The sequence below is a fragment of the Mesocricetus auratus genome, unplaced genomic scaffold (genome assembly GCF_017639785.1).
Source record: "Mesocricetus auratus isolate SY011 unplaced genomic scaffold, BCM_Maur_2.0 Super-Scaffold_4256, whole genome shotgun sequence".
In the NCBI taxonomy this organism is placed as follows: domain Eukaryota; kingdom Metazoa; phylum Chordata; class Mammalia; order Rodentia; family Cricetidae; genus Mesocricetus; species Mesocricetus auratus.
The window spans coordinates 46,586,022-46,613,286 of NW_024429182.1; the positions used below are offsets into that span (position 1 = coordinate 46,586,022).

Here is a 27,265-nt window from a genome sequence, read left to right on the forward strand (position 1 = left end):
GTTTGGAAAGATTGTCTACCAAAGTCTGGGCTTTGAATACCAATTTAAGGTGTTTTCTGCATACATGGTCACATGCTATTAAATCTAAAATGCAATATATGTCATTTAGAAGTGGTTTTCATTGGTGTGCAGAGAGTGAAACACTTCGGAGCACTTTGTCCTAAGTGGGATGTCTCCATGAAATCTCTCCACATAGGCCTGAAGGAACTATGTGGAAGATGTAGAAAGATTGTAGGAGCCAGAGCAGATGGATGACTCTAGGGAAACAGAGTCTTTCAGATGCAACAGGACATATATACATACATACATACATACATACATACATACATACATACATACATACATGCATGCATAAAGAGACTATAGCAGCATGCAAAAGTTCTATCCAAAAGGGTCCCCAACATGGAGAGGAGAACGTGGACATAGAATCTGACTTGTAACCAAGAAGCTATCTGTAAATGGCTCACACTGGAAAATATAAACTCACTTTTCTCCAATGCAGTCTCCTCACTGAATATATCAACCGCACTCCAGAGCAGGTACCATGCACAGGAGTAGTTTGTCTATACAAAATGAACTCCATGGATTTTTGTGAGATTTTTGTCCCGTTGGGATTTTTCTTAAATTTTTGTTCTATTGCTTTTTGTTTGTTTGGTTTGATTTTCATTTTGTGAGGTTTTATGAGGGGAAGATAGAGATACCTGGACATATGATAGATAGATAGATAGATAGATAGATAGATAGATAGATAGATAGATAGACAGACAGACATAAAGTTGGTTGGGTAGAGAGTACCTAAGAGTAGTTATAGGAGAGGAAACCATGATGAAAATATATTGAATGAAAATTTTTAAATAAAAAAGAAAATGTTTTGCCCGTATGCTAATTAATTCTTAAACAAATTAATGAATGAGCAACAAATAAATATATCTTCAAGTTCACTTCATATTTGTCACCTACCAACAACCGATTTAAATAGTAAGATTGCATTTATTGTCTCCTCTCAATGATGTGAATTCAGAGAAACCACTAAAACACAGCTTTGTTGATTCATTCAGGGAAATTTTATCTCTTAAATAGGTTCATTTCCTTTTCTTCATTATTTATATGCTTTATGTTGTCTGTTCATTCTATTAACACCTCTGACAGATGAACATATTGTAAATATAATAGATGAACATAGTCAAAATATAAAACATCAACTATTCTGTGCCATTCATTCCAGATATTTTTTAAATCCCAGCTTTGCATATCCCATGAGGGCAAACAGTAAACTGCCTATAGTGGAAATGTCTGTTTGTATACCTCATTTAGAATTTAGTTTTTGGACCCTACTGAAAATAATATTTTCACTTTTTCAACAGTTACAGTGGGAACATCTGCCCATGGATTGACATGAATTACAATTCTTATTATATATTCACCCTTACCAGATATCTTGAGGAGAAAAGTTTATTCACCTAGATCAGCCAGTCTGTTATAAAGTAAGCAGTAGAATGTGGCCTAAATGTGATTACAAGCACCTCTTTTCCTAGTTTTATTCAACAGATTCTCAGTTCTCTGCAGCTAAGATAGAAGAAAGATCATTAATATGGATAAATGTTGAGGTTAAGCATAATTTCTTTCTGCTTTATAGATAATGTCATCATAATGTCACATCTACCACAAATTTTGTAAATTATAGCACTAAGGATGAATAAGAGATATCAGTGAGAATCTGAAAACAAAGCTAACAATTTAGAAGTATATGAATCTAATGTTTATTATTGAATGCTTTCTCTCACCGCAGTTGAGGCTTCTAGCTAATCCTCTGGTCAGAAGGCTTTATAGTTATCTATTAGCACTGAAAATAAAACATTGATCAATGAAGTTCATTCTTTCAAAATTGCAGTATGGAGTTGTATTTGTGTTTCATAGTCTCACACATGCAAATCTGAAGCAAATTAGTCAGACCTGGCAAGTTCTGGAGACTTCTCCCAGGAGTCTACCTATAGTTTCTGTCCCTACATTATGTGGAGGAAGCAATTAAATGACCCAAGGGAATCACATTGGTTACTTTAATATGCATACATCATTTTACATTACTTTTATTGATTGATTTTGAAATTTAAAAGTAGTAATGGTTCTTTTTATTTTACTTTCATTTGATGACATTCTATAATATATTTCTAAAAATCTTAGGAAATAGTTTTAATGTATGTTTTATTTTGCTTAGTTTTATTTTATTAAAATAATTTCTTTTCTCATATAATACATATTTACCAAAGATTTTCCTGTATTTTAAATAAGTATGCAAAGCAATGGGATTTTAATTATGGCATTTTACACCTTTGCTCTTGTTGGTCCCCTCTATCAGTCCATTACTCAATATCCTTATACCACTTCATGCTGGCACCACTCTTTCTCCAGTGCTCCTTCCTCAGAAAATAGTTTTCTTCTTTAAAACATGCATATATACTATCACATTCAATCCTGAGATTGAACTTTTGCCAACAAGAGATAGATTCACACATTCAGTTACACATGATTGTAAGGAATTTTCAATTATTTCCCAAAATGAAATTTGTAAAAGAAATAAACCTCTCCCATTCAAAACGTATACAAGCCAAGAAAGATAAATATAGAGAGGAAAACACACACACAAACACATACACACACACCACGATGAGTACAATGAAACCACTTAAGGTCAAATATACTGTCATAGAACTTCAAGAAACACACAGCTTTTTTACAGAAATATGAAAGGATTCACAGACGGGATAATAGAGGATTTCCTATCAGGAACCATGTAAACCATAAGAGAATGTGAAACTTTAAAATAAACTTTTCATCTTTGAAGACAGATGGGTGAAAAGATGCATGACTGGAATGATTCTGTTTTGTTTTTTATTTCCTATTACATGTCAGGTGGATTCTTCCACCTGAATAATTGCATGGAGTTAATTACAAACAATCAATGTCTCCTTTCTGACTTTCTGATATCTGTCTATACACACACACACACACCATGTGCAATTACACAATCACTATGTCTGTAATACTAGAATGACAGCAATTGATATAACCAAGATGATTAGCATTCACATGAGGTACGACTCAATAGGTGAATAGCAACAAAATTTCCAATAAACTCAAAACCAACTATATAAAATTAATGGAAATGCACATGATTAATTAGACAAAAAAAGGAGAATGGGCAGGATATAGCTTGTAAGTGCTTCAGTTTAAAAAGTCATTGACGTTATTCCTAATTATACTATGCTATTCCCATAGATCAGTGCTTAGCCCAGTTGCCATCAGACAGGCTTTCTCCAGCAGAGACCCACAACACACATTAAGTGGAAGGAGAGGTAGGAATAAGAACCAGAAGGAGTCAAAGAAACCAGGAGAATCAACGAGGCAGGACTCATAGGGGCTCACAGAAACTGAAGTGACAAGCACAGAGCCTGGCTGGGTCTTCACTAGGCCCTCTAGATGTATGTTGTGGTTGTTATCTTGAGGTTTTTAGTGGGATTCCTAATAATGGGAGTGGGGATGACTCTGACTCTTTTGCTTGCCTTTGGGACCCATTTCCTCCTATTAGCTTGCCTAGTCCAACATTGAAGAGGGTTTGTGGCTAGTCTTTTTGCATTTGCTGTGCCTCATTCAGTTAATATGCCTAGATGCTTAGAAGACCTGTTCTTTTCTGAAGGTAAATGGAGGAGGTGTGGATCTAAAGGAATAGGGAGATGGGGGAATAGCTAGGAAGAGTAGAAGGAGGGTAACTATGATAGGGATGTATCATATGAGAGAAGAATCTCTTTTCGATAATTAAAGAATAAAATTTAAAGATTGAAATTATACAAAGCGTGCTCACATAGAAAACATTTAAACTAGAAATCTTTAATAAGAGAACTTGAATATTCACATATGTGTATGCAATCAGTTGTTATGCAATCACTAGTTATGAAGAGCCCTTCTTCCAATGGAAAAAGAGTCACGGTAAAACATTGCCTCTGAGGGCTACAATGATGCGATACCCTTCATCACAGCATGTTATCTTACATTTGCCAAATAATCGCATAAACCACAATTTTCAGTGGAGACCAGAGTACAGAAACCATAGCATAGAACCCACGTGTCATGTATGTTTCTCTACCACCTGAGCCATGTGTCACATCAGGTTGAATGATTCTTGAATTTTTAGCAACAGAGTGAAAGTCTGTTTATCTTATTTGATTGTATGTGTATTTTGTTTTATTGTCTCATATTTTAGTTTTTGAACACAAAGAAGTTGTAAACTGAGAGTACCTATGGTGGTCTGAAAGAAAATGCCCCCCTCTAGTGGCACAATTAAGAGATGAGGCCTTGTTATAGGAAGGGTGGCACTGTGGGGGCAAGCTTTGAGGTACCTTTTGCTCAAGCTACCATCAGTATAAGAGTCAGAGCTGACTTCCTGATACCTGCAAGATGTAGCACCCTCAGTTCCAGCACCACATCTGCCTGCCCACTGCCATGATCCTCTTCATAAAGATACTGGACTGCACCTCTGAAATTCTAAGCAAGCTTTTCCCAGGATAAAGAGAGGGGAAGTAGAGGACGGGAGAGGAGGACATAGAGGAGCAGGAAGTTCTGGGAAGAATAGATGAGAGCAGGATGAGAGACACCATAATAGAGGGAGTCATTCTAGGTTTGAGGGGAAATCTGGCACTAGTGAGATTTCGAGAGATCTACAAGGATGACACCAACTGGCAAATTAAGCAATAGTGGAAAGACTACCTTAAATGTCCCTCCCTGATAATGATTTTGATGACTATCTTATATGAACTCCTGGAACCCAGTGACAAAGAGGGAGGAGTGATGAGTCAAGATTGGGCTGAAGAAACCCAGAGAAACAGCTGACCTGAACAAGGAGGAGATCTTGGACCTCAAACAGATGACTGAAGGACCAGCATGGGACTGATCCAGACTCCCTGAATGTGGGTGTCAGTGAGGAGACCTAGGCAATCTATGGGGCTTTGGGTAGATCAGTATATATCCCTGGTATATAAATGGACTCTGCGTGCCCGTCACACAATGAGAGATGCTCTCTAAATGTGGACACTTGGGGGAGGGCCTAGACCCTCCTTGCAACGGAATGACAGAATCTAGAAATCCCCCATGGAGGGCCTTAACCTCCCCGGAGAACAGAGTGGGGATTGGGGATTGGGTGGGAGGTTTGGGGGCCAGTGGGGAGAAACAGGCATGGAGGGGAGGGAGAGGGAGCTGGGACTGACATGGGAAGCAAGCTTGTTCCTAATTTAAATATATAATTTAAAAAGTGTTTAAAAAAGAGCCTTTCCAATTAAATGTTTTCCTTATAAGAGTTGCCATGGTCATGCTTTCTCTTCACAGTAATAAAAACCCAAACTAAGACAGATGTTGGTACCAGGAACTGTGGTATTGCTATGATAGACCTGATGGTGTGTTTAGAAGAATTTGGACTTCGGTACTTTGGGTTTGGAAAGTGATAGAATGCTTTCAGCATTGTTTAATGGGCCATACTAGTAGGAACATGGAAGATAGTGAGTGGTTCTATTATTTGAATGGGGGAGGCACTCACTCAGGTATCAGGGAAGAATAAAAATATTAGTATGTTGCCTAGAGACTGTTCTTTCATATTCTGGTGAAAAAAAAAGGGGTGGAACTGCCTTTCACCCTTGTCTGAAGAGTCTGCCTGAGGCTAAAATGAAGAGTTTTGAATTAATTCCACTAACAGAAGAAATCTCAAAAGCCTAGCATAGACTCTGTTGTGTAGATAATAGTGGTGGTAAGTCTAACGAATATTCATGATGAAAGGAGCAAATGAGCAGGGTAAATTACAAAAATTTACATTTTGAGGAGAAAAAAAAGCACCAGAAAGTAGAGTGGAGCTAAATCCTATGTTCAAGGAGATAAGCAGATTAAGAAATTGAATAAAGGGAATCGAGACCTCAGGGCAAGATCCTACCCACCTAAATTTCCAATTTGTGGAAAGAAGCTAAAACTTAGAGCTGGGTGTGTAGGGGCACAACTTTAATTCTAACACTGAGCGCATAGAGGCTGCCACATTTCTGAGGCCAGCCTGGTCTACTGAGTAAGTTTCAGGATAGCCAAGCTTAGGCAGTGAGGGAAATTATTGAAAACAGAAAGCTGATGAAGATATAATTGAACAAGAGGATCGTGTTCCAGCCCCAGCAAGCAACAGGACTTGGCAGCTTTGGCCACATGGTTATGGCTTCAGAGTTAAGGACTGAAGAAAAGAGTTATGGAATAAAGCCACTGTGTCAAGGCGTGCATCAAGCGTGTCCCTAAATGGAAGCCTAGAGAGGTCATTATGTGAAGCAATGAAGTTGAAGCCATGATACCCTTAGAGAACTCAAGAAGTTACAGATGCCATAGTCATGGGATACATGCTGAGGAGAGCTGCTAACAGAGAGTGGAATCAGCCCGCCTAAAGAAGTGTGTTCCAGTCAAAAAGCTTAACAGAGTTGGAGGTCTGAAGGCAATTAACATAAGACATGAAGCTATAGAATTTGGGGTTTGTCCAGCTGGTTCTCAGACTTGCTTTTGTCCAATATTTCCTTGCTATGCTCCCTTGTCTCTATTTTGGAATGGTAATATATATTCTGTGCCACTATATGTTGGAAATATGTGATCTGATTTTTTTAATTTGATTTTCACAGGGCAATTTTGATTTATAATTAAGATTGCCATCCACCTCAGAAGAGACTTTGGACGTTGAAACAAGTTTGAGACTGTAACTGACAATGGGAACTTTTGAAGTTTGACTGAATGCAGGGAATTGGAAGAAAATGCCCAGTGGGTGTAGCAAAGTTAGGTGATGATGCCTTGTTGGCAGAAGAGTGGCACTGTGGGGGCAGAGTTTGAGATTTCTTTTGCTCATTTCCCTCCAAGAAGGTTCTCTAATACTCAGTCTCTGAGTCAGCTGACTTCCAGTTGCCTGCAAGATATAACACTCTCAAATCCAGCACCATATCTTCCTGCACACCATCATGTTCCCATCATGGTGATAATGGGCTATACCTCTGAAATTTATGAGCAAGCCTTTCCAATGGAAGGGGGTGAGCTGGAAGGAGGCAAAGGTGGGTGGGAGGAGGGATGGGGAGGATAACTTAAGCTGGAATGTGAAAGGAAATTAAAATAAGCAAATGAATAAATGCTTTCCTTATAAGAGTTGTCATGATCATCTTGTCTCTTCACAGTGATTAAAACCCCAAACTAAGACGATGCCTAACAACAGAGGAGAAAACACATAAGGTAAAAGGAAAACATAGTTGTAGGGTAATAGATGAAGATTGCAACACCCCATGCTCTATTACTAAGATAATAACTAGAGATAAGATGATAAGAAACAGATGTGAATGATACCATGTTTGTCTTAGTGTCTTGGTGACTTCACTCAGTATGGTTTCTTCTAGTTCCATCCATTTGCCGGGGAATTTGAAGATTTCATTGTTTTTTTTTCCACTGAATAGTACTCAATTGTGTAAATGTACCATGTTTTCTTCATCTATTCTTTGGTTGAGGAGCATCTAGGTTGCTTCCAGGTTCTGGCTATTACAAATAAAGCTGTTATAAACATGGTTAAACTGATGCCCTTGTGGTGTGAATGTGCATCCTCTGGGTATATGCTGAGGAGTGGAATTGCTGGATTTTTTTTTTTTGGTTTTTCGAGACAGGGTTTCTCTGTATTGTTTTGGAACCTGTCCTGGCACTTGCTCTGTAGACCAGGCTGGCCTCAAACTCACCAAGATCCACCTGCCTCTGCCTCCCGAGTGCTGGGATTAAAGGCATGTGTCACCAACACCCGGCTTAGAATTGCTGGATCTTGAGGTAGACTGATTCATACTTTCCTGAGAAACTGTCATACAGATTTCCAAAGTGGCTGTACAATTTTGCACTCGCGCCAGCAGTGTAGGAGTGTTCCCCTTTCTCCACATCCTCTCCAGCATAACCTGTCATTGGTGTTTTTTATTTTAGCCATTCTGACAGATGGTAAGATTTTATCTCAAAGTTGTTTTGATTTGCATTTCCCTGATAGTAAGGATGTTGAGCAATTTTTTAAGTGCCTTTCTGCCATTTTAGATTCCTTTATTGGAAATTCTCTAGTTAAATATGTACCCCATTTTTTAAATTGGATTACTTGGTGTTTTGATGACTAGTTGGATTTTTTGTATATTTTGGAGATCAGCCCTCTGTCATATGTGGGGTTGATGAAGATCTTTTCCCATTCTGTAGGCTGTCACATTGTGTGGTTGGCTGTGTCCTTTGGCTTACAGAAGCCTCTCGGTTTCAGGAGGTCCCATTAATTAACTGCCAATCTCAGTGTCTGTGCTGCTGGTATTATGTTCAGGAAGTGGCCTCCTATGCCAGTGCATTCAAGGGTACTTCCCACTTTCTCTTCTAAGAGGTTCACTGAGGCTGGATTTATGTTGAGGTCTTTGATCCATTTGCACTTAAGTCTGGTGCATGGCAATAGATATGGATCTATCTGTAATCTTCCACATGTCAGCATCCAGTTATGCCAGTAACATTTGCTAAAGATACTTTTTTTCTATTGATTAATTTTAGCTTCTTTGTCAAAAGGTATACGGATTAATATCAGGGTCTTTGATTCAATTCCATGGCTCTACCTGTAGGCTTTTGTGCTAATACCAAACTGTTTTCACTACTATAGTTCTATAGAAGAGCTTGAAGTCAGGGATGGTGATGCCTCCGGAAGTTCCTTTATTGTGCAGGGTTGTTTTGGTTATTCTTGTTGTTTTGTTTTTGTTTTTCCATGTAAAGTTGAGTATTGTTCTTTCAAGGCCTGTGAAGAATTGTGCTGTGATTTTGATGGGGATTGCATTGAATCTGTAGATTGCTTTTGTTAAGATTGTCATTTTACTATGTTAATCCTACCTATCTAAGAGCATGGGAGATCTTTCAGTTTTCTGATATCTTCTTTATTTGTTTCCTTAAAGATTAAAGTTCTTGTCATACAGGTCTTTCACTTGTTTGGTCAGAGTTACCCCCAAGATATTTTATGATGTTTGTGGCTATTCTCTAGTTTTGCTTTCAGTCACTTTATTGTCTATATATAGGAGGACTACTGATTTTTTTTTAATCCTGTATTCTGCTACTTTACTGAAGGTGTTTATTCACTGTAGGAGTTCCCTGGTAGGATTTTGGTGTCATTTATGTAAATTATCATATCATTTGCAAACAGTGAAAGTTTGACTTCTTCCTTTCCAGTTTTTATCCTCTTGATATCCATTTGCTGTTTATTGCTCTAGCTAGAACTTCAAGTACAATATGGAAGAGACATGGAGAGAGTGGACAGCCTTCTCTTGTTTCTGATTTTAGAGGAATCGAGTTGAACTTCTCTCCACTTAGCTTGATGTTGACTGTTGGTTTACTGTATATTGTCTTTATTATGTTTAGTTATGTTCCTTTTATCCCTGATCTCTACAAGACCTTTATAATGAAGGGGTATTGGATTTTGCTGAAGGCTTTTTTCAGCATCTAATGAGATGATCATGTGGTTTTTCTTTTTCAGTTTATCTCTATAGAGGATTACATTTACAGATTTTCATATGTTGAAACATACCTACATCTTTAAGATGAAGCTTACTTGATCATGGTGGATAGTTTTTCTGATGTGTCCTTGGATTCAATTTTCAAATATTTTATTAAGTACTTTTGCATCACTGTTCATGAGTGAGATTGGTCCATAGTTCTCTTTCTCAGTTGTGTCTTTGTGTGGTTTGTGTACCAAAGTTATTATAGCCTCATCGAGTTTGACAATGACCTGTCTGCTTCTATTATGTGGAATACTTTGAGGAGTATTGGTATTAGCTCTTCTTTGAATTTCTGGTAGAATTCTGCACAGAAATTATCTCACCCTGGGCTTTTTTTTTTTTTGCTTGTGAGACTTTGGATGACTGTTTCATTAGGGGTTATAGGTTTATTTAAATTGCTTATCTGTTCTTGATATAATTTGGTAAGTGATACTCATCCAGAAAATTATCTATTTCTTTTACATTTTCCAATTTTGTGAAGTATAAGTTTTCAAAGTATGACCTGATGATTCTCTGGATTTCCTCAATGTCCATTGTTATGTCCCACTTTTCATTTCTGATTTCATTAATTTATATATTCTCTCTGCCTTTTTGTTAGTTTGGATAAATGTCCATCTATCGTGTTGATTTTCAAAAATAACCAACTCTTTGTTTCATTGATTCTTTTTATTGTTTTCTTTGTTTCTACTTTATTGATTTCAGCCCAAACTTTTGTTGTTTGCTGGCATCTACTCCTCCTCAGTTAGTTTGATTCTTTTTGTTCTAGAACTTCCAGGTGTGTTGTTAAGTCTCTAGTGTGACTATTCTCCAGTTTCTTTTTTGGCACTTAGTGCTATGAACTTTCCTATTAGCACTGCTTTCAAAGTGTCCCATAAGTTTAGGTATGTTGTGCCTTCATTTTCATTTAATTCTAGGATGTCTTTAATTTCTTTCTTTCTTTCTTTCTTCCTTGACCCAGGAGTGTCGAGCATTTTTCAATTTCCATGAGTTTATAAGCTGTCTGCAATTTGTGTTGCTGTTGAATTCTAGCTTTAAAACATGGTGATCTGATAAGATACACAGGGTTATTCCAGTTTTGAGGGTTTTTTGGTTTTGATTTTTTTTTTTGTATCTGTTGCGGTTTGCATTGTTGCCAAGTATGTGGCCAGTTTGGGTGGAGGTTGCATGTGTTACTGGTAAGAAAGTATACTCTTTTGTGTTTGGGTGGACTATTTTATAGATGTCTGTTAATCCCAATTGGATCATAACTTCTGTTAGTTCCTGTATTTCTTTGTTATGTTTCTTTTAAGGAGTCCCGGTGAGAGGGGTGGAGTGTTGAAGTTTTCCACTATAAGTATGTTAGGATTTATGTATGATTTATGTTTTAGTAATGCTGGATGGTTTGGGGATGCACCCAGGTCTCTGGGATTTTGTTGGGTGGGATGGGGCTATGTGCATTTGTCAAGGACCTTCAATGGGGGTGGGGGCAGGAAAAGGCCACACCTCTCCTAGTGGGATTGGAGCCAAGGCTTAGATGGTGGCAGATGCAGCCCTGGATAGTTTAGACTGTCCCCAGGTCTCTGGGGATTAGGTGGGTGGAATGGCCAAGGGCTTACAAGGGTAGGCTCTCTTTTATTCTTTTATAACACTATTTTCTATTGCTTTTCATTGGATTATCTCCTCCCCCACACTGGTTATTTACAAGCTCCCCAATCCCCGTGGTTGAAATAAATGAAACACACTTATTTAAAGCTTAAACAAAGCTATATGCTATAGAACAGGCAATACATGTCTCATGAATCTGGGTTACATCACTCAGAATGACTGTTTTAACTTCATCTGTTTACCTGAAAATTTTATTTCTCTTAACAGCTGAATAATGTTCTATTATATAAATGAACCACATTTTCATTGTCCATGGGTATCCAAAATGTTTCCATTTTCTGGCAATTATGAATAAGACATCAGTGACTATTGATAAGCAAGTATCCATGTGCTAAGATGTGGAGTCCTTTGGGAATATGCCCAAGAGTGGTATGGCTGGATCTTGGGGTAGATCTTTTCTCAGCTTGTTTTAGGAAATTCCACTCTGATTTTCATAATGACCATACTAGCTTGCATTCCTACTACCAATGAGTAAGTGTTCCTTTTTCCATGCATTGTTGCCAGAATACCCTGTTATGCATTAAGTTTCATACATATAATAAGCCTAGATCATGATTCTTAACATGTTTATTAACATTCTCCAGTAAACAAATCCTCAGGACAAGTATGGAACAATGGGATATTTGCTGTAGGATATGCAAGAATAAGTATAGATCCTAAGCAGTGTCATGGCATGCTATCTGAAAGCTGTGAAACAGGAAGGATTATGATCTATTTATTCTGATTTTAAAGACATGGTGTAAATAGTCAGGGATGGGGAGCAGGCAACTTCTGACTCATATGAAACCGGGGTAGTGAAACGGGAGATCCAATGACTCTATTGTCTAAAAGTGAGGATAGATGATTTTTTTAATGTAAATAAAATTTGTTCTTTATATAATGTAGTGTTCTATTTCTGCAACCCTCAGTGGTTTGAGGATATCTTCCTACTGACCAGGAAATAATTGGTAGTAATTCTCCTGAGTCAGATAATAGTCAATCTGCATAGAATACATACCCACAATCATACACACTCAATACAACACAACAGTAACTATTAAACCTTTTTTCTGACCAATAGAGCTTTTTCTTTTTGTATAGTTAACACATGAAAACACAACACACACACACACATGCTTGCAGGCACGCATGCACACACACACACACACACACATACACACACACCATTTCATTCTGTTTAATTTTCCAAATGCATTTTCATGAATCCTCACTCAACATCTTTAAACAGTTCTCTTACTCATGGATTTCTTCATTTTGGGCATATATTTATTTTATTGATAGGTGTATCACTGACCTTTCCTGTTGCTGTGATGAAGTACACATCAAAAGCAACTTTAAAAAAGAAATGTTTATTTTTATTTTGGCTCAAGGCTTACAAACATATACATATATATGCATATATATATTCATTTTTCTGTGCAGTCAGGAGTCAGAAATAGTTCCTGATCCTCAGGTCTCTTTTTCCTTTATTATCATCAGCTGACCTCAGTCCATGTAATGGTCATACTCACAGGAGACGGTGGGTATTCTCTACAGTTGAACCTTCAAGAAACATCTTCATGGCATTATTCACAAAAGTATTCATTATACTAAATCCAGTCTTGTTGGCAATGAGGATTAATCATCTTGATATGTTATAGTAAAAGTTTGGGGAAAATGACTAAATGTATCAATATTAATAATGGCATTTTTAACTAAACAGAATCCAATATATCAAAATCATTTTCATTCAGACCATGTTTTTAAATATAATGTTCCTTTTTCTGAGTAAACACTAGAGGGAGGGAGTCACATCTCAGGCACTTGAAACAGCATTGTTTTTATTTTTTTTTTATTTTCCAGTTTAAATTTAGATAAGAAACGAGGTTGCTTCACAAGTCAGTTCCAGGTCCCTCTCCCATTCCCTCCCCTCCTCCCGTGCCCTCCCCCCAACCCCCCCCGTTATCCCTTCATTCCCCCAGGGAGGGTGAGGCCCTCCATGGGGGTGTCCATAGTCTGTCATTTCATATAGGGCAGGGCCTAGACCCTTCCCCAAGAGTTCAGGGTGAGAGTGCACCTCACATTGTTCTATGGGAGTCCAAAGTCCGTGTGTATACTTGGGATGGGTACTGATCTGCTGCCCAAGGCTCAATAGATTCCCTAGGCCTCCTCACTGACACCCACATTCAGGGGGTCTTGATCAGTCCCATGCTGGATTCCCAGGCTGATGCCTGGGATTCAAGAGTTAACCTTTGTCAGGTCAGCTGTTTCTGGGGGTTAAACCAGCCCAGTCTTAATCCCTTTGATCATCAGTCCTCCCTCTCTGTTACTGGCTTTCTTGAGTTCAGCTCAGTACTTAACCAAGGGAGTCTGCCTCTTCTTCGATCAGCCACTAAATGAAGTTTCTGTTTCCCAGACTCTCTGGCCATAGGATTGTAGGCTGGCACTCCCCAGATCTATGTCTAAAATCCATATATGAGAGAGTACATGCCATGTTTCTCTTTTTGTGACTGGGTTACCTCACTCAGGATGGTTTCTTCTAGTGTCATCCATTTGCCTGCGAATCTCAGGATTCCATTATTTTTTTCTGCTGAATAGTACTCCATTGTGTAGATGTACCACATTTTCTCTATCCACTCTTCGGGTGAGGGACATCTAGATTGCTTCCAAGTTCTGGCTATTACAAATAAAGCTGCTATGAACATAGTGGAACAGACATCTTTGTTGTATGAATGGGCATCTTTTGGATATATGCCTAAGAGTGGAGTTGCTGGGTCTTGTGGTAGGTTTATTCCCATTTTTCTGAGGAATCTCCATACTGATTTCCAAAGTGGCTGAACAAGTTGGCACTCCCACCAGCAATGGAGGAGTGTCCCCCTTTCACCACATCCTCTCCAGCATAAATTGTCATTGGTGTTTTTGATTTTAGCCATTCTGACAGGAGTGAGATGGTATCTCAGAGTTGTTTTGATTTGCATTTCCCGGATGGCTAAGGATGTTGAGCACTTTCTCAAGTGCCTCTCAGCCATTTTAGACTCCTCTATTGAAAACTCTCTATTTAGTTCTGCAGCCCACTTTTTAATAGGGTCCTTTGGTGTTTTGGAGACTTGCTTCTTGAGTTCTTTGTAAATTTTGGAGATCAACCCTCTGTCAGATGTGGGATTAGTGAATATTTTTTCCCATTCTGTGTGCTGCCTTCTTGTCTTGCTGACTGTGTCCTTTGCCTTACAGAAGCTTCTCAGTTTCAGTAGGTCCCATTTATTGTTGATCTCACTGTCTGTGCTACTGGTGTTATGTTCAGGAAGCTGTCTCCTGTACCAATTCGTTCAAGGGTACCACCCACTTTCTCTTCTAAGAGGTTCAGTGTGGCTGGATTTATGTTGCGGTCTTTGATCCATTTGGACTTAAATTTTGTGCATGGCGATAAACATGGATCGATCCGCATTAAACTTTGAATCTTTAAAGAAAGAAATTAAAGAAGCCCTCAGAAAATTGAAAGATCTCCCATGCTCTTGGATAGGTAGGATCAATGTAGTAAAAATGGCAATCCTGCCAAAAGCAATCTACAGATTCAATGCAATCCCCATTAAAATCCCAGCACAATTCTTCACAGACCTTGAAAGAACAATAATCAATTATGTATGGAAAAACAAAAGACCCAGGATAGCCAAAACAACCCTGTTCAACAGCATTGTTTTTAAATGCAACCCTGTACATGGAGGCAATTAGATACTAATGATTCTAGTGAGTGTGTATAAGAAAAAATTAAGGTACTAACTAAAGAGAGAATTTATTTTTCCAACCGAACAATTTTTCTGAATGTCCCTTTTACCTCCTTGTTCTTCAGACTGTAGACCAGGGGGTTGAACATTGGGATGAGCATCGTATAAAACACAGACACAATTTTGGCAGTGTCCATTGCATGACTGGAACTTGGCTGTAAGTACATGAAGATAAGAGTCACATAGAAAATAGTGACAGCTGTGAAGTGGGAGGCACAGGTGAATATAGCTTTCTGGTATCCTGAGTGCATTTTTAGAATGGCAATAACAATTAACATGTAGGACACTAAGATAATTATGAGAGCACAAAAGATATTGAAGCTGGCTAGACAAACAGAAACCAGCTCATTCACATGTCTATCAGAACAAGAGAGAGACATGATGGCAGGCATGTCACAGAAAAACTGATGAATCACATTGTATTTACAGAAGGAAAAACTGGATGTATCCCCAATGAAGACAAATGCATTCAAAAAACCAAATACATAACAACTTATAATCAGACACACACAGATATTTGTAGTCACAGTAGTGGCATAGTGTAGGGGCTTACATACTGCAGCATAGTGATCATAAGCCATTGAGGCCAACAAGAAATTTTCTACAGTAGCAAAACCTGCAAAGCAGAACACCTGAATAGCACAGTTATTGTAGGAAATGACTTTGTTTCCTAATAGAAGCCCAGCCATGACTTTGGGAATAATAGCTGAAGAGTAACCAAGATCAACAAGGGAAAGATTACCCAGGAAAAAGTACATGGGAGTATGGAGTCGAGAGTCCAAGAGAATCAGCAGGATCATCCCCAGATTTCCAGACAGGGTGATGGTGTATATGAGGAGGAAGGTGATGAAGAGGGGAAGCTGTAGGCCTGGATCATCAGTGAGTCCCATGAGGATGAAATATGTCACTTCTGTGCTGTTTTCCATCATATGACAGCACTATATGTCCTCCAACATTGGAGGATTTTATTTTTATACTTCAATTTGACATTAAATGTTTAGAAAATGGTTGAAAGCAATTTTAACCTTTAAATAATCCATACTCAATATACCTACCCATGCCTTTGTATAAATTACTCTTCTACCTAAAATGTTTATTCCAGCTTGTCAGTTACTGTGCATAAAAATAGATTAATCATCAGTATGCAGCCATCAAGTTAGACATGGAGTATTGCCTAGATATGATTATAGGTATACTCTCTCAGATTGTTCTCAAAAGATCTCAAATTCACTAAACTGAGAAAAATGTAAGACTCTATATTAGAATGGGCCAATTTCCAATTTGGTTATGCAGATTCTTTTCTTCAAGGATAGGTTGCTTACCTCATCCCTACTGGCATAAAAATAACACAATATCATTTCTGTCCCACTTTTACAAATTCTAGCTGTAAAACCTGGATATGATGTGCTGGAGGACTGGTTAAGTGGTTAAAAGAGAACACTGCTCTTGCAGAGAATTGAAACACTGGTCCCAGCACCCACATTGGATAACTTGTGACCAGCTCCAGGGAGTTACATCCCTTTCCTCTAGCCCTGGGACACCTGGAGTCATGCATAAACTCTCAGAGACACAAATACACAGACATGTAATTATAATTAATGAATAGATACAGTTGTGAAAATCAATGTTGTAAAATAAAAGTTAATTTAAGATTAACTATTTTAAATAGTTAATTAATTGATCAATCTAATACTTATCTTTGAATATTTTTCCTCACCATGGTTGAGCATCACAACAATTCCTCATGTCTGAAGTCCATTTATACTAAGAACTGTCATCATTGAAATGAAAAGTAGAGACCAACAAAATATGACCTGAAGACTTTTTCCTCTAAAATGATGAGATGTGGTCATATTAGATCTCAGAGACTAATGCTTAGAGACCTGGAATGAATCATACAGACTTGGGGAGCTCTGGAGATTTCTTCCCATAAGGTTCTGTGATGCTTCTGACTCTATACAGTGAAAAGGAAGCAATTATGCAACCTGTGGGATCAAGTTGGCTACTTCAGTGTACACCAATGTTTGCATTACATGTTACTTATTGTTTTTCAAAATGGTTAATTAATGCTCTGTGAGGTGCAGAAATTTTAGTGCACAGTGTTGTAATTTTTTAAAGTGGTGCAAGAGAGAAAGATGTCATGTGACAGAGTTCAAGATGAGGGTTTTTTCATTTTAATCGAGAGGGGAGATCAGCCTCTGGGAATATGAGAGAAGAAAGAAAGGCAGAGAGAGGAGGAACAAGCTCTAAGTGGCAGCAGCTAAGGGCATATCCTGTCATAACTTCAAAGTGGCAGGTCAGTACAAATGCCGAAATAGTAGTATATAGTCCTAAGAATGATGTCAAATATCTATCCCTATATCCACTACATAATCAAGTAAGGCAAGTCATCTGAAATTTTCTTTGATAACTCTTTCTTCCACCTTCAACCCATCTTTTCAATTAAATTGTCCAACTGATCTCATTTTTGCTGCGATTCCCTAAACATAACCCTGAAGTATATGTCTTTTGAGTCTGTGCTTCATTTAGCATTTGAGTGCCATCTGCAATGCCATTTGTGACAGGGATATTTTTGTTTTTTTCTCGTGTGTGTGTGTGTGTGTGTGTGTGTGTGTGTGCTGAAATGCCTGTGTACATGTACGCAAATGCATTGAGTGAGTATATAGAAGTTCTTACTTTCTTCTCTGTTGTTGTGATAAAATATTGGTCAAAAACAACATGGGGAAGAAAGGTTTAATTTATGACTTATGTTTCCATGTTATAATACATCGCCGAGAGAAGCCAAACCAAAAACCTGGAAGCACGAACTGAAACAGGAGCCACAGAAGTTGTTACTGGTTTTGTCCTTCTGGCTTGCTCAGCCACCTTGCTTATGTATTCCAAACCCAACTGCCTAGGGTGTCACCACACACAGTGGACAGTTCCTTTCTGTGTCAATTAGCAATCAAGAAAACACCCCCACAGACATACTAATGGGTGAATCTGATGGAGACAACTCCTCATTTGAGGTTCCCTCTTTCAATGCATGAATTGGTGTACATGTTTGTGTGCATTCACGAGTGTGTGTGAGAGAGAGAGAGCAAGAGAGAGAGAGAGAGAGAGAGAGAGAGAGAGAGAGAGAGAGAGAGAGAGAGAGAGAGAGAGAGAGAGAGAGAGAGAGAGAGAGAGAAAGAGAGAGAACTGGTGGCTGGTGTCAGGACATGTCTCTGAGTGCTCTCCATCTTAGTAATTGAGAAAGAGTCCCTCAACTGAACTTGATACTCACCAATAGGCCTAGTCTAGTTAGTCAACTTACTCAGTAGAACCTGTGTGTTTGCTTTCAGAGTGCTGCAATCACAGGCAGGCTGCCATGACCACCTGGTCATTTATGTGTGATATACAGATCTGAATTCTTGTCCTCATGTCTGTTACTTATATGGAAAGCCATTTTGCTGCTGAGCCATCTCCCCATCCTATAGAATCACTTTTAAGCAAGAGGAATGTTCCAGTATATGAATATTGCATATTACTTTTTCTGGTCTGCAACTAAACATTTGACTATTAAGAATAAGGAAAGCTTAAACAGCTGACGAAGTAATCTTAAGAGATTTTTGCATTTATTAATGCTTAAATATTTGAGAATTTCACTTATGTGCACAACATATTTTAGCCAAATCTAACCCCCATTCCTTTATTTCCATATATTCCCATGCCCCACAATGTTTTTCTCAAAATTCCATGCATTCATTTTAAAACCTAGTTAATCAACTTAGTGCTGGTTCAAGCTATAAAACCAAGCAGGTTTGCAGAATATACATATTGGTTCAATAGTCTAAATATTTGTTTTTATACACATAGGTAAGTGTAATCCCCATGCCCTATCAAGGAAAATTCTCTTTACAAAAGACACAGAGCACTACAGAAAACTAAAAGCAATCAAAATATATAGGTGTGGATCCCAGTCACAATGGATACATCTACAATACAATTCTCATACTCACAGCTCAAATATCATTACAGAAGAGACAAGAAAAATATTGTAAATGCCAGTGGATCAGCTAATTTGTTGTGAGGGTGTGTCTTGTCTTCTGGGAATGTCAGAAGCTACACTCACAAATATTTGTCAACTTTATTATGCAAACATGAACTGAACAAGAACAACACCAATAGAGAGGCTAATGTGGATTGAGAAAACCCATGAAGCCTCAACTTTACACAAAGAAACTACAAGCAGCAGTGGCTAAGGGATTCTGAGTGCAGGACTTTCCCTGGGAAGCACATACCAGTTGGTTACCCAATACAAAATAGTGAGCCTTGAAACATTCACAAAAATAACATTATACAAAGTAGCTGTAATTATTTACTTACACAGACACACATACATATACATTTTTAAAGAGGACATAAATTTCAAAACGAACAAGAAAGGGTATATGGGAAGGTTTAGAGAGAGGAAAAGGAAGGGGAAATGTTATTACATTATAATATCAAAACTAAAAATAGATATAAAAACAATTACCATGTTTCTATCAGCAGCCTAGAAACTCTGCCACGTAATTATTAGATATTATGAGTCAATGAATTATTATTCACAATTCACAGATATGAAAATTAAATGTATTGGCATTTAATTACATGTGAAGGCTAAGGAAAGTTAACAGATAAGATCTAAAACAATGTCCCTTTAAAGGCAAATCTTAGCAGTCTGTCATGAATAAATTCTGTTTTAAACATTTTACATCTAACCTAAAATGAGTATAAGAAGATAGCTCCTCTGACTAACTGATTGTTTGTCTGAGTGTTAACTTTATTGCCTAAAGTCAATTTGGATAGCTGAAAACTATGAATGTGAGAAGCAAATCTAAGTGCCAGTTACTATGACTTTAAGAAAATAATCTACATTTCTGAATTTTAGATTAGAGACAAGAATTGGATCTACAACGGTTTACATAGTTTTAAAACCCATGAAAAGAATCACTGGTGTTAAAAAGGAACAGTGTTTTAGTAAAGCCCATAGGACACACATATGCTGCTGGATCCTCCATTCTCTCCAAAGGCACTAATCCTCTCTCTGTGGTTCACCAAGCTGTGGGGTCATTTCCAGACATTTATCCCTTGACCTCAAGAGGCCTCGTGGATTGGGCTGTCTACAGCAATGAATACTGCTTGATATTTTCATTTTCATTTTCATTATCAAGCAGAAATCATTGTTTTCTCATTTCAGAACTACACGATAATGGTTGATAAGTGTGCAATTTAGCGTACCAATCGTTAGTTCCTAAAGTGCATCACCCACTCCAAAAGAGTCTCTACTAGAATAATTGGAGTTTGAGATCAGGATTTGTCGTTCTCATAATTAGTTGTGTCTCACACAAATTTATATGATTTTATTTCATGTTAATCTTAAACATTTAAGGTTCATCTGGAGTTCTGGTTTAAGATAAGATTACAGACCATGATGGCTGAGAAGACGTGGTGTCAGGAAATGAAATGACAGTGTATATACAGTTAGGAGTAATACAAATTTATTCTGAGACCCACCTAAATTCTACTTTTTACTGGTGCTAAAATAACAGGCCATTAGATGATAACACCCTTAGTAAGAGTGATGTTCCTCTTTCAGCTGAAATTTTCTAGAAATAACCTCATAGATATATTGAAGGTGTGTTTCTATGGTGTATCTTAATCTAGACCAGTTGTCAATGAAGATGAACTATGATAATGGCACAAAAAGTTAAAATGATTAAACAGAAATATTAATAAAGTGTTTTAAAGAAAAACAAGCAAAAATAACCAAAATATTCTCTTCTAAATGCTATTTTTTAGCATAATGTTTTCTTTTCCCAGAAAAAAGAACCCACTGCTGCAGAGGAAAGGGGAATCTCAGAAACAAAAAAATATAATTAGTGCATTAAATGACTCAATGAGTATGATTAATTCTGTGTATTCCACAGAGGTATGACTATAAAAATAGTATTCTTCCTTCATAATGTAATTTTGGCCTTGTTCCTCACACTGTATGTCTGCAGTTTCAGCATGTGGATGAACACAAACACTATTTGGTAAATGACCATTTTATGACTTCAGCTGGTTTTCGAATACATGAAAATTACAGTCCTATAGGAGATGGAGACATCAGTGAAGTCGGAGACACAGGTGGATGCAGTCTCCAATATCCTGAATCTAAGGCATCCTCAAGATTGTGATGAAAATGACAATGTGGGACATTAAGAAAATTATAAGGTGGGTAAAGTGGTTTAAGCTGGCTTGTTGGTATATCACAGGAAAAAATGAACAGCATTGGAATTTCAGGAGGAGAGACTGAATGTGTGTTACCTCTAACATGATATCAAATGAAATCATACTTGTTCAAAGCCTTTGTATGGAGATAGAGAGCTGATTACACAGCTGGAGATCATTCTGGAGACTTTCCCCCTGAGACAAATTATAACTTCTAAGTATATTGGGGGTAAGAAACATGTAGTTGGCTGGGGTTCAAGCTTCAAATTGAAGATTAGAAAAGCAAAGCAGCAGGCTACTAGCCCTTACCATGACCTCAGGCTGAATGGGCTGATTCTGCTACCTATCCCCAGTATGGCTGTAGAATCCTAAGACTGAATGGTTTTCTATCTCAATGTTACTGAAGAATGAATCCCTCCTATCCACAATGTGGCTGGAGAATGAATGCTCAATACTATGTAACACCCTGCTCCTATCTTTTATATACCTGTAGTGTTGAGATTAAAGGCATGTGATCCCAGGAACTGAGATCTTTGTGTGAGCTGTTTCTCTTTAGGACTGCATCAGTCTTGTGTAGATTAGGGTGACCTTGGCCTCACAGAGATCAGTCTACCTTTAACACTGAATCATGGGATCAAAGATGTGTACCACCACTTCCTAGCTTCTGGCTGCTGGGATTAAAGGTCTGTATCCCCACTGCCTGATCTCTATATCTTGAGGCTGGTTTTACTTTCTGAATCCTCAGGCAAGCTTTAATAAATCTTAAATAATATATCACCACAATTCCCTGCAACTAACATAAGAAAAACTATACATAGTAAGTATACACAATATATACAGGCAATAAGTTCATCAGCTTGTGACCAGGTACTTCACTTTTCTGATATTCAGCTTGAAGTTTGAACCCCAATATCTGTCTCTGGATATTTTATTTTTTCATGTTACATATTGGCACCCAACATTAAAGTACGAATTCATGAAAAAGTCACTTTGTCTCAGTCCAAAACTGAGCTGCAGACAGGACTTCTGCCTGAGTCGCTCCTGCCTGAGTCCCTGCCCATCCAGCTAGGTATTGTTTTTTGTTTTCTCCTAAAATCTTTGAGCAACTATGGGATTTTTCAGTTGTAGTTTTTCTAAGAAGTCTTCAGCTGCCTCCAAAACTCAGGAGGCTTTTGGGCTCTTCCTAGAGCCCTTCTCCTGTGTTTGAATCTCTGAGCTCATGGCCACAAGTCAGCTCTCTGATTCAGACCTTCTAAGCCTCACAGTTCACTGAAATCGTTGGCAGATTTGGTAAGTTTATTGGGAATTCTTAAAGGAAGGGATTACTTTAAAAAAAAAAGAGTTGTCTCCCCCACACTAAAAAAATGGAAAACACTGTTAAAATGGAGAAAATTAAATCTGAATATGATTAAACAAAAATGGTTTAAAAATGGAACATGAAGGGATAATCAGCAGGGATTGGCATGCTGTTAATTGGTTTTTGTTTTGTTGTTGTTGTTTGTATATCAGTATTTATTATGTTTTCTATGAGAATAAATTTTGTGGTAGAACAAAAAACATAAAAACAGCATTATTTAGAAATTGTGAACACATGGTAGTGATAGCCTTATTGGTTGAAATCAATTGTACCTCATTTACAGTTACAAATGCATTTGAACAATGACATTAGAGACATAAAGACATGAAAACAACTCATTTGATATAATTGTGGGTTACAGATTTCACCTTGGAAACAGTTTCATTTCTCTTTTAAAACTTTTTTCTCTTTTTTAATTTAAATTAGAAACAATCTTGTTTTACATGTCAATCCCAGTTCCCTCTCCCTCCCATCATCTCATGCCTCCCGCAGACCCCAACTATCCCATCCCCCATCCACTCCCCAGGGAGGGTAAGGCCTTCCATGAGAGATTATCAAAGTCTGTCACATCATTTGGAGAAGGACACAGGCCCTTAACCATCGTGTGTCTAGGCTGAGAGAGTATCCCTCTACATGGAATGGGCTCTCAGAGTCCATTCATACACTAGGGATACTGATCCACTACCAGAAGTCCCATAGACTGCCCAGTCCTCCTAACTGACACTCACATTCAGAGGGCATGGTTAGGTTCTATGTTGGTTTCCCAGCTATCAGTCTGAGATCCATGAGTTCCCCCTTGTTAGGGTCAGCTGTTTCTGTGAATTTCCCCAGCCTGGTCTTGTTAATTGTTATTTTGGTAATCTCTGTTGTTCCTTTGATAATTCTTGATTTATCTCTTAGAAAAACTTATTAAAGCAGATTATAGAGATATTCAAACACAACACAGAATGAGAAATTACATGGAAAACCAAATTCAGCATTGCATTTTCAGGTTAAAAATTAACAATCTAAGGTCTTAAGAAAACCACCATTAATATATCCAGTAACCTTACAGGAAGTGCCAAATGAAGGAGGTTATATAAGAGCTACTTGGAAGCCTTTGAAGGGAGGAAGGTAGGCCAGTTGGGGGAAGATAAAAGGAATTTTTTTTCATTCTACAATTTATTTCAATTCAGATGAGACCTCAATGGATTGAATTATGGCCACTCATCTAAATGGTAATTTTTTTCAAGTTACTTTATCAATATTAGACTGTTGGGGTCCTACTCTCACAGAAAAGCATCATGCTGTCTATCTGGACATCCAGTAATACAGTCAAATCAACACACAAAATAACCTCTACAGGAATCATATTGAACTCCAACAAATTCAGCATATCCCTGTGTGTCTGTCATCATGGGAGAGCTGTGTAAATTTGTTCATTTCATGGACTTCTTCAAGTATTTGTTTTATTCACATTTTCATTGACATGTAACAAATATACCAACAAAATGAGACAATATATCAATGTTGAATAAGGGTTTAGGGGTCTTGACCTCCAGAAATGTTAGCTATTCTAATTCTTCTATGTATTTCTAGGTATAGCATGTCCTGTTTTAGCAGACATTAGCCATTACATATACAAACAAATCACCTCAAAAATTTCAGAGTGAACTTCAAATGTAACTCAATACATAGGGAAGATCTGAGAGGAATGAACCCATGTTTGGGCATCCCAAACAGTGTAGAAATGAAAAATTCCTAATGATTATTTTCTGTTCAAAGAGTTAATGTGCTCTTCAGCTTTAATAATGCACTCTTGACCTCCTTGTTCCTCAGAGTGTAGACCATAGGGTTCAGCATAGGAATAATCATGGTGTAGAACACAGATGCAATTTTGTCTGTGTCCATGGAATGACTGGAGCTAGGCTGTAAATACATAAAGATGACAGTCCCATAGAAAATAGAGACTGCAGTGAAATGGGAGGCACAGGTCGATACAGCCTTGCGATGTCCAGCAACTGTGTGCATTTGTAGGATGGTAATAAAAATGAATGCATAAGATATCCAGATGACTATTACAGCAAAAAAGATATTGAAGCTCACTACATAGACAAGAAGCAGCTCGTTAATATGACTATCAGAGCAAGAAAGAACCATAACTGCAGGAATATCACAAAAAAAATGGTGGACTACATTGGAGTCACAGAAGTAGAGACTGAAGGCATCTCCAGTATAGATGGAAGCATTTAGGAAACCTAGGACATAGCAGCCTATGATCAGCCATGCACACACATTTGTAGTCATGGTTGTGGAATAGTGTAGAGGCTTACACACTGCTGCATAGCGATCATATGCCATTGAGGCTAACAAGTAGTTTTCCACACTGGCAAAGGCAGTGAAACAGAACATCTGTATAGCACAGTCATTATATGACATCATTTTGTTTCCCATAAGAAGTCCAGCCATCACTGTTGGGGTAACAGCTGAAGAATAACAAAAATCCACCAGAGAGAGATTACCTAGGAAAAAGTACATGGGAGAGTGAAGCCGGGAGTCCAGGGCAATCAGCAGGATAATTCCCAGGTTCCCCACCATGGTGATGGTGTAGATGAGGAGGAAGGCAGCAAAAAGGGGAAGCTGCAGATCTGTGTCATTGGTGAGTCCCAGCAGGAGGAAGTGTGACACTTCTGTCCTGTTCTCCATCCAGGTTATTTGAGATCACTGGATGTTCTATGGCCATAAGAACAAGAGGGAACAATAAAAATGATATAAAAAGTATCAATTATGTCTAGAAACCACAAGTGTATGACTTGTGCCTTGAACTTCTTCAAAAAAATACCGGGTTTCAGAATCAAGTTGAGTGCACTAATTATATGGTGCTATTATGAAGAAAGGAATCCTAATAGATAATGTACAGAATTTTAAAACTTTCTTTATAAATGGGAATGTTGATAATTTAATTATATGATAGAAATTATTTGTTTGGTGGAATCGTTTGCCAAGTAATCTCTCTTGAACTCAAAACCAGTTGATATTTCCATATTGTTCACCTATCTAACAACTGTTGTGGACATTTTTGAAGTGTGTTTACTGACACTTCCTAGGAACATATAAATTTTATCAGTTGCCACTTTTATATAAATTATAAAGTACAAGAGGTTGAATGATTTATTCTTGTTACTAAGCTATTAATTGGCACTCTCTTCTTTGGACTCATGACAACCTTTAAATGATTTTATGTTTGTTAACTCTCAGTTTAAGCCAATCACCTGAATTCATAATTAATCTTTTGTCACCATTCAATGAAATTCAGTATTTACACTTCACCATTAATTAATAAAGTAAATGATCAAATACTACTTTCATGCAGTTTCCTTCCATTGCAAATACAAAAAACAAAAATCCCAATGAAAATTATTCTTCTCTTAAAAGCAAAAGTGTTCTTCATTAAATTAAAATTTCTTAATTAGACAAGCCTGGAATACATCAAATATTGTCTCATAACAAAAATCAAGCAAACTTGTATAAAGAAGTTCTTAAGTGTATGATGATGTCTCATCTTCACCATATCAGAAAAGTTTTACATCACCAGCATTTGTACATGCTGGAAAGTCATAGTTAATCATAAACTTCTGAATTGATTGAGGTACTTAACTCTTGTCCACAGCAGTTTTGGAGGAATACTTGTTATGGGAATGACATACAATAATACAATTTGTTTAGTGAGTGAATTAAGTGATTGGCAGAGAATTTTCAGCACTGAAAAAGAGCTATATTGGAGCAATTGCTTACCAGGTAGGAGTCACTGTAGCCTTATTCCCCAGAGCATTGCTTTTCTATCCACAGAATGACAGTCGCAAATCCTAAATTGAATTCAGCAAATAAAGCACATAAGACAGATGTACACTGGGTGCTGAGCACAACCTGACAACTGCCATCATGCTAGTACTAGGGACCTCACATTGGTTAGATCAGGGTGACAACTAAAGCTCAGGGCTTAACTTGCTTGTCAGTCTGGAAGTCATTACTCTTACATCTCCATTTTTTTATCCCACATTTCAGTCAGTGGTCATTTCTCTGCTTGCTAGGATTTCTCTGTCTTTACTCAAAGAATAATATTGCCTTTCTAAATTTTTGTACAGACTATTGTTAACTTTTCCTTGAAGTCTGTATTTCAGTTTGATAAAAGCTATGACTTCTTAAAATACATTCTTTGTCTCATTAGTGTTTCAAATAGGCTATTACAAGTCAGTGTAAACTTTCTTTACAATAGACATGTTTATTCCAAAGTTTCATAGTTTCAAAAAATTATTTGAATCTGTTCTTATAAAGTGACAATATGATTTCAAATATTCTTTCTGCTCTGAAAACCCTGATAGGATTTCCACCCCAAATTAGCTACTACTGTCTACCCTCTTTTTCATCAAAAAGTTCAACTACAGGCCTGAAGATGTCATGGTTCCCAATTGTAACACACATGTTAACTTTCATCATTTGCTATGAATGATAGTGTAAAAATTGTTTTTAAGTTTGTGTGTATATATGTGTGTATCTGTATCTGTGTTATATAGCACTATTATACATGGGCAAGGAAACTTAGAATTTGAGAAATTACAGAGGAACTTATAGAATACAATCCAGATTAAGAAACTTAAGCAATTTCCCAAGATTACACATGAGATCACCATAGCTTGGAAATGAAAGTTTTAGTTCGTTAA

The 27,265-nt window shown here is 37.5% G+C and overlaps 2 protein-coding genes across 2 annotated transcripts; both read right to left on the bottom strand.

Moving 5' to 3' along the window:
• Nucleotides 1-14,997: 14,997 nt before the first annotated feature.
• LOC101829380 (olfactory receptor 5B2-like) lies at nucleotides 14,998-15,918 on the bottom strand. The gene has a single exon (XM_013112141.1). It carries the CDS (start codon nucleotides 15,916-15,918, stop codon nucleotides 14,998-15,000), a length of 921 nt encoding a protein of 306 aa, XP_012967595.1.
• Nucleotides 15,919-24,323: 8,405 nt separating this feature from the next.
• Nucleotides 24,324-25,250, bottom strand: LOC106020995 (olfactory receptor 5B3-like). The gene has a single exon (XM_013112138.1). It carries the CDS (start codon nucleotides 25,248-25,250, stop codon nucleotides 24,324-24,326), a length of 927 nt encoding a protein of 308 aa, XP_012967592.1.
• Nucleotides 25,251-27,265: the final 2,015 nt, after the last annotated feature.

Bases quoted from the DNA above. Each gene is read 5' to 3' on its own strand.
- LOC106020995 (XM_013112138.1), bottom strand. From the start codon at position 25,250: ATGGAGAACAGGACAGAAGTGTCACACTTCCTCCTGCTGGGACTCACC.
- LOC101829380 (XM_013112141.1), bottom strand. From the start codon at position 15,918: ATGATGGAAAACAGCACAGAAGTGACATATTTCATCCTCATGGGACTC.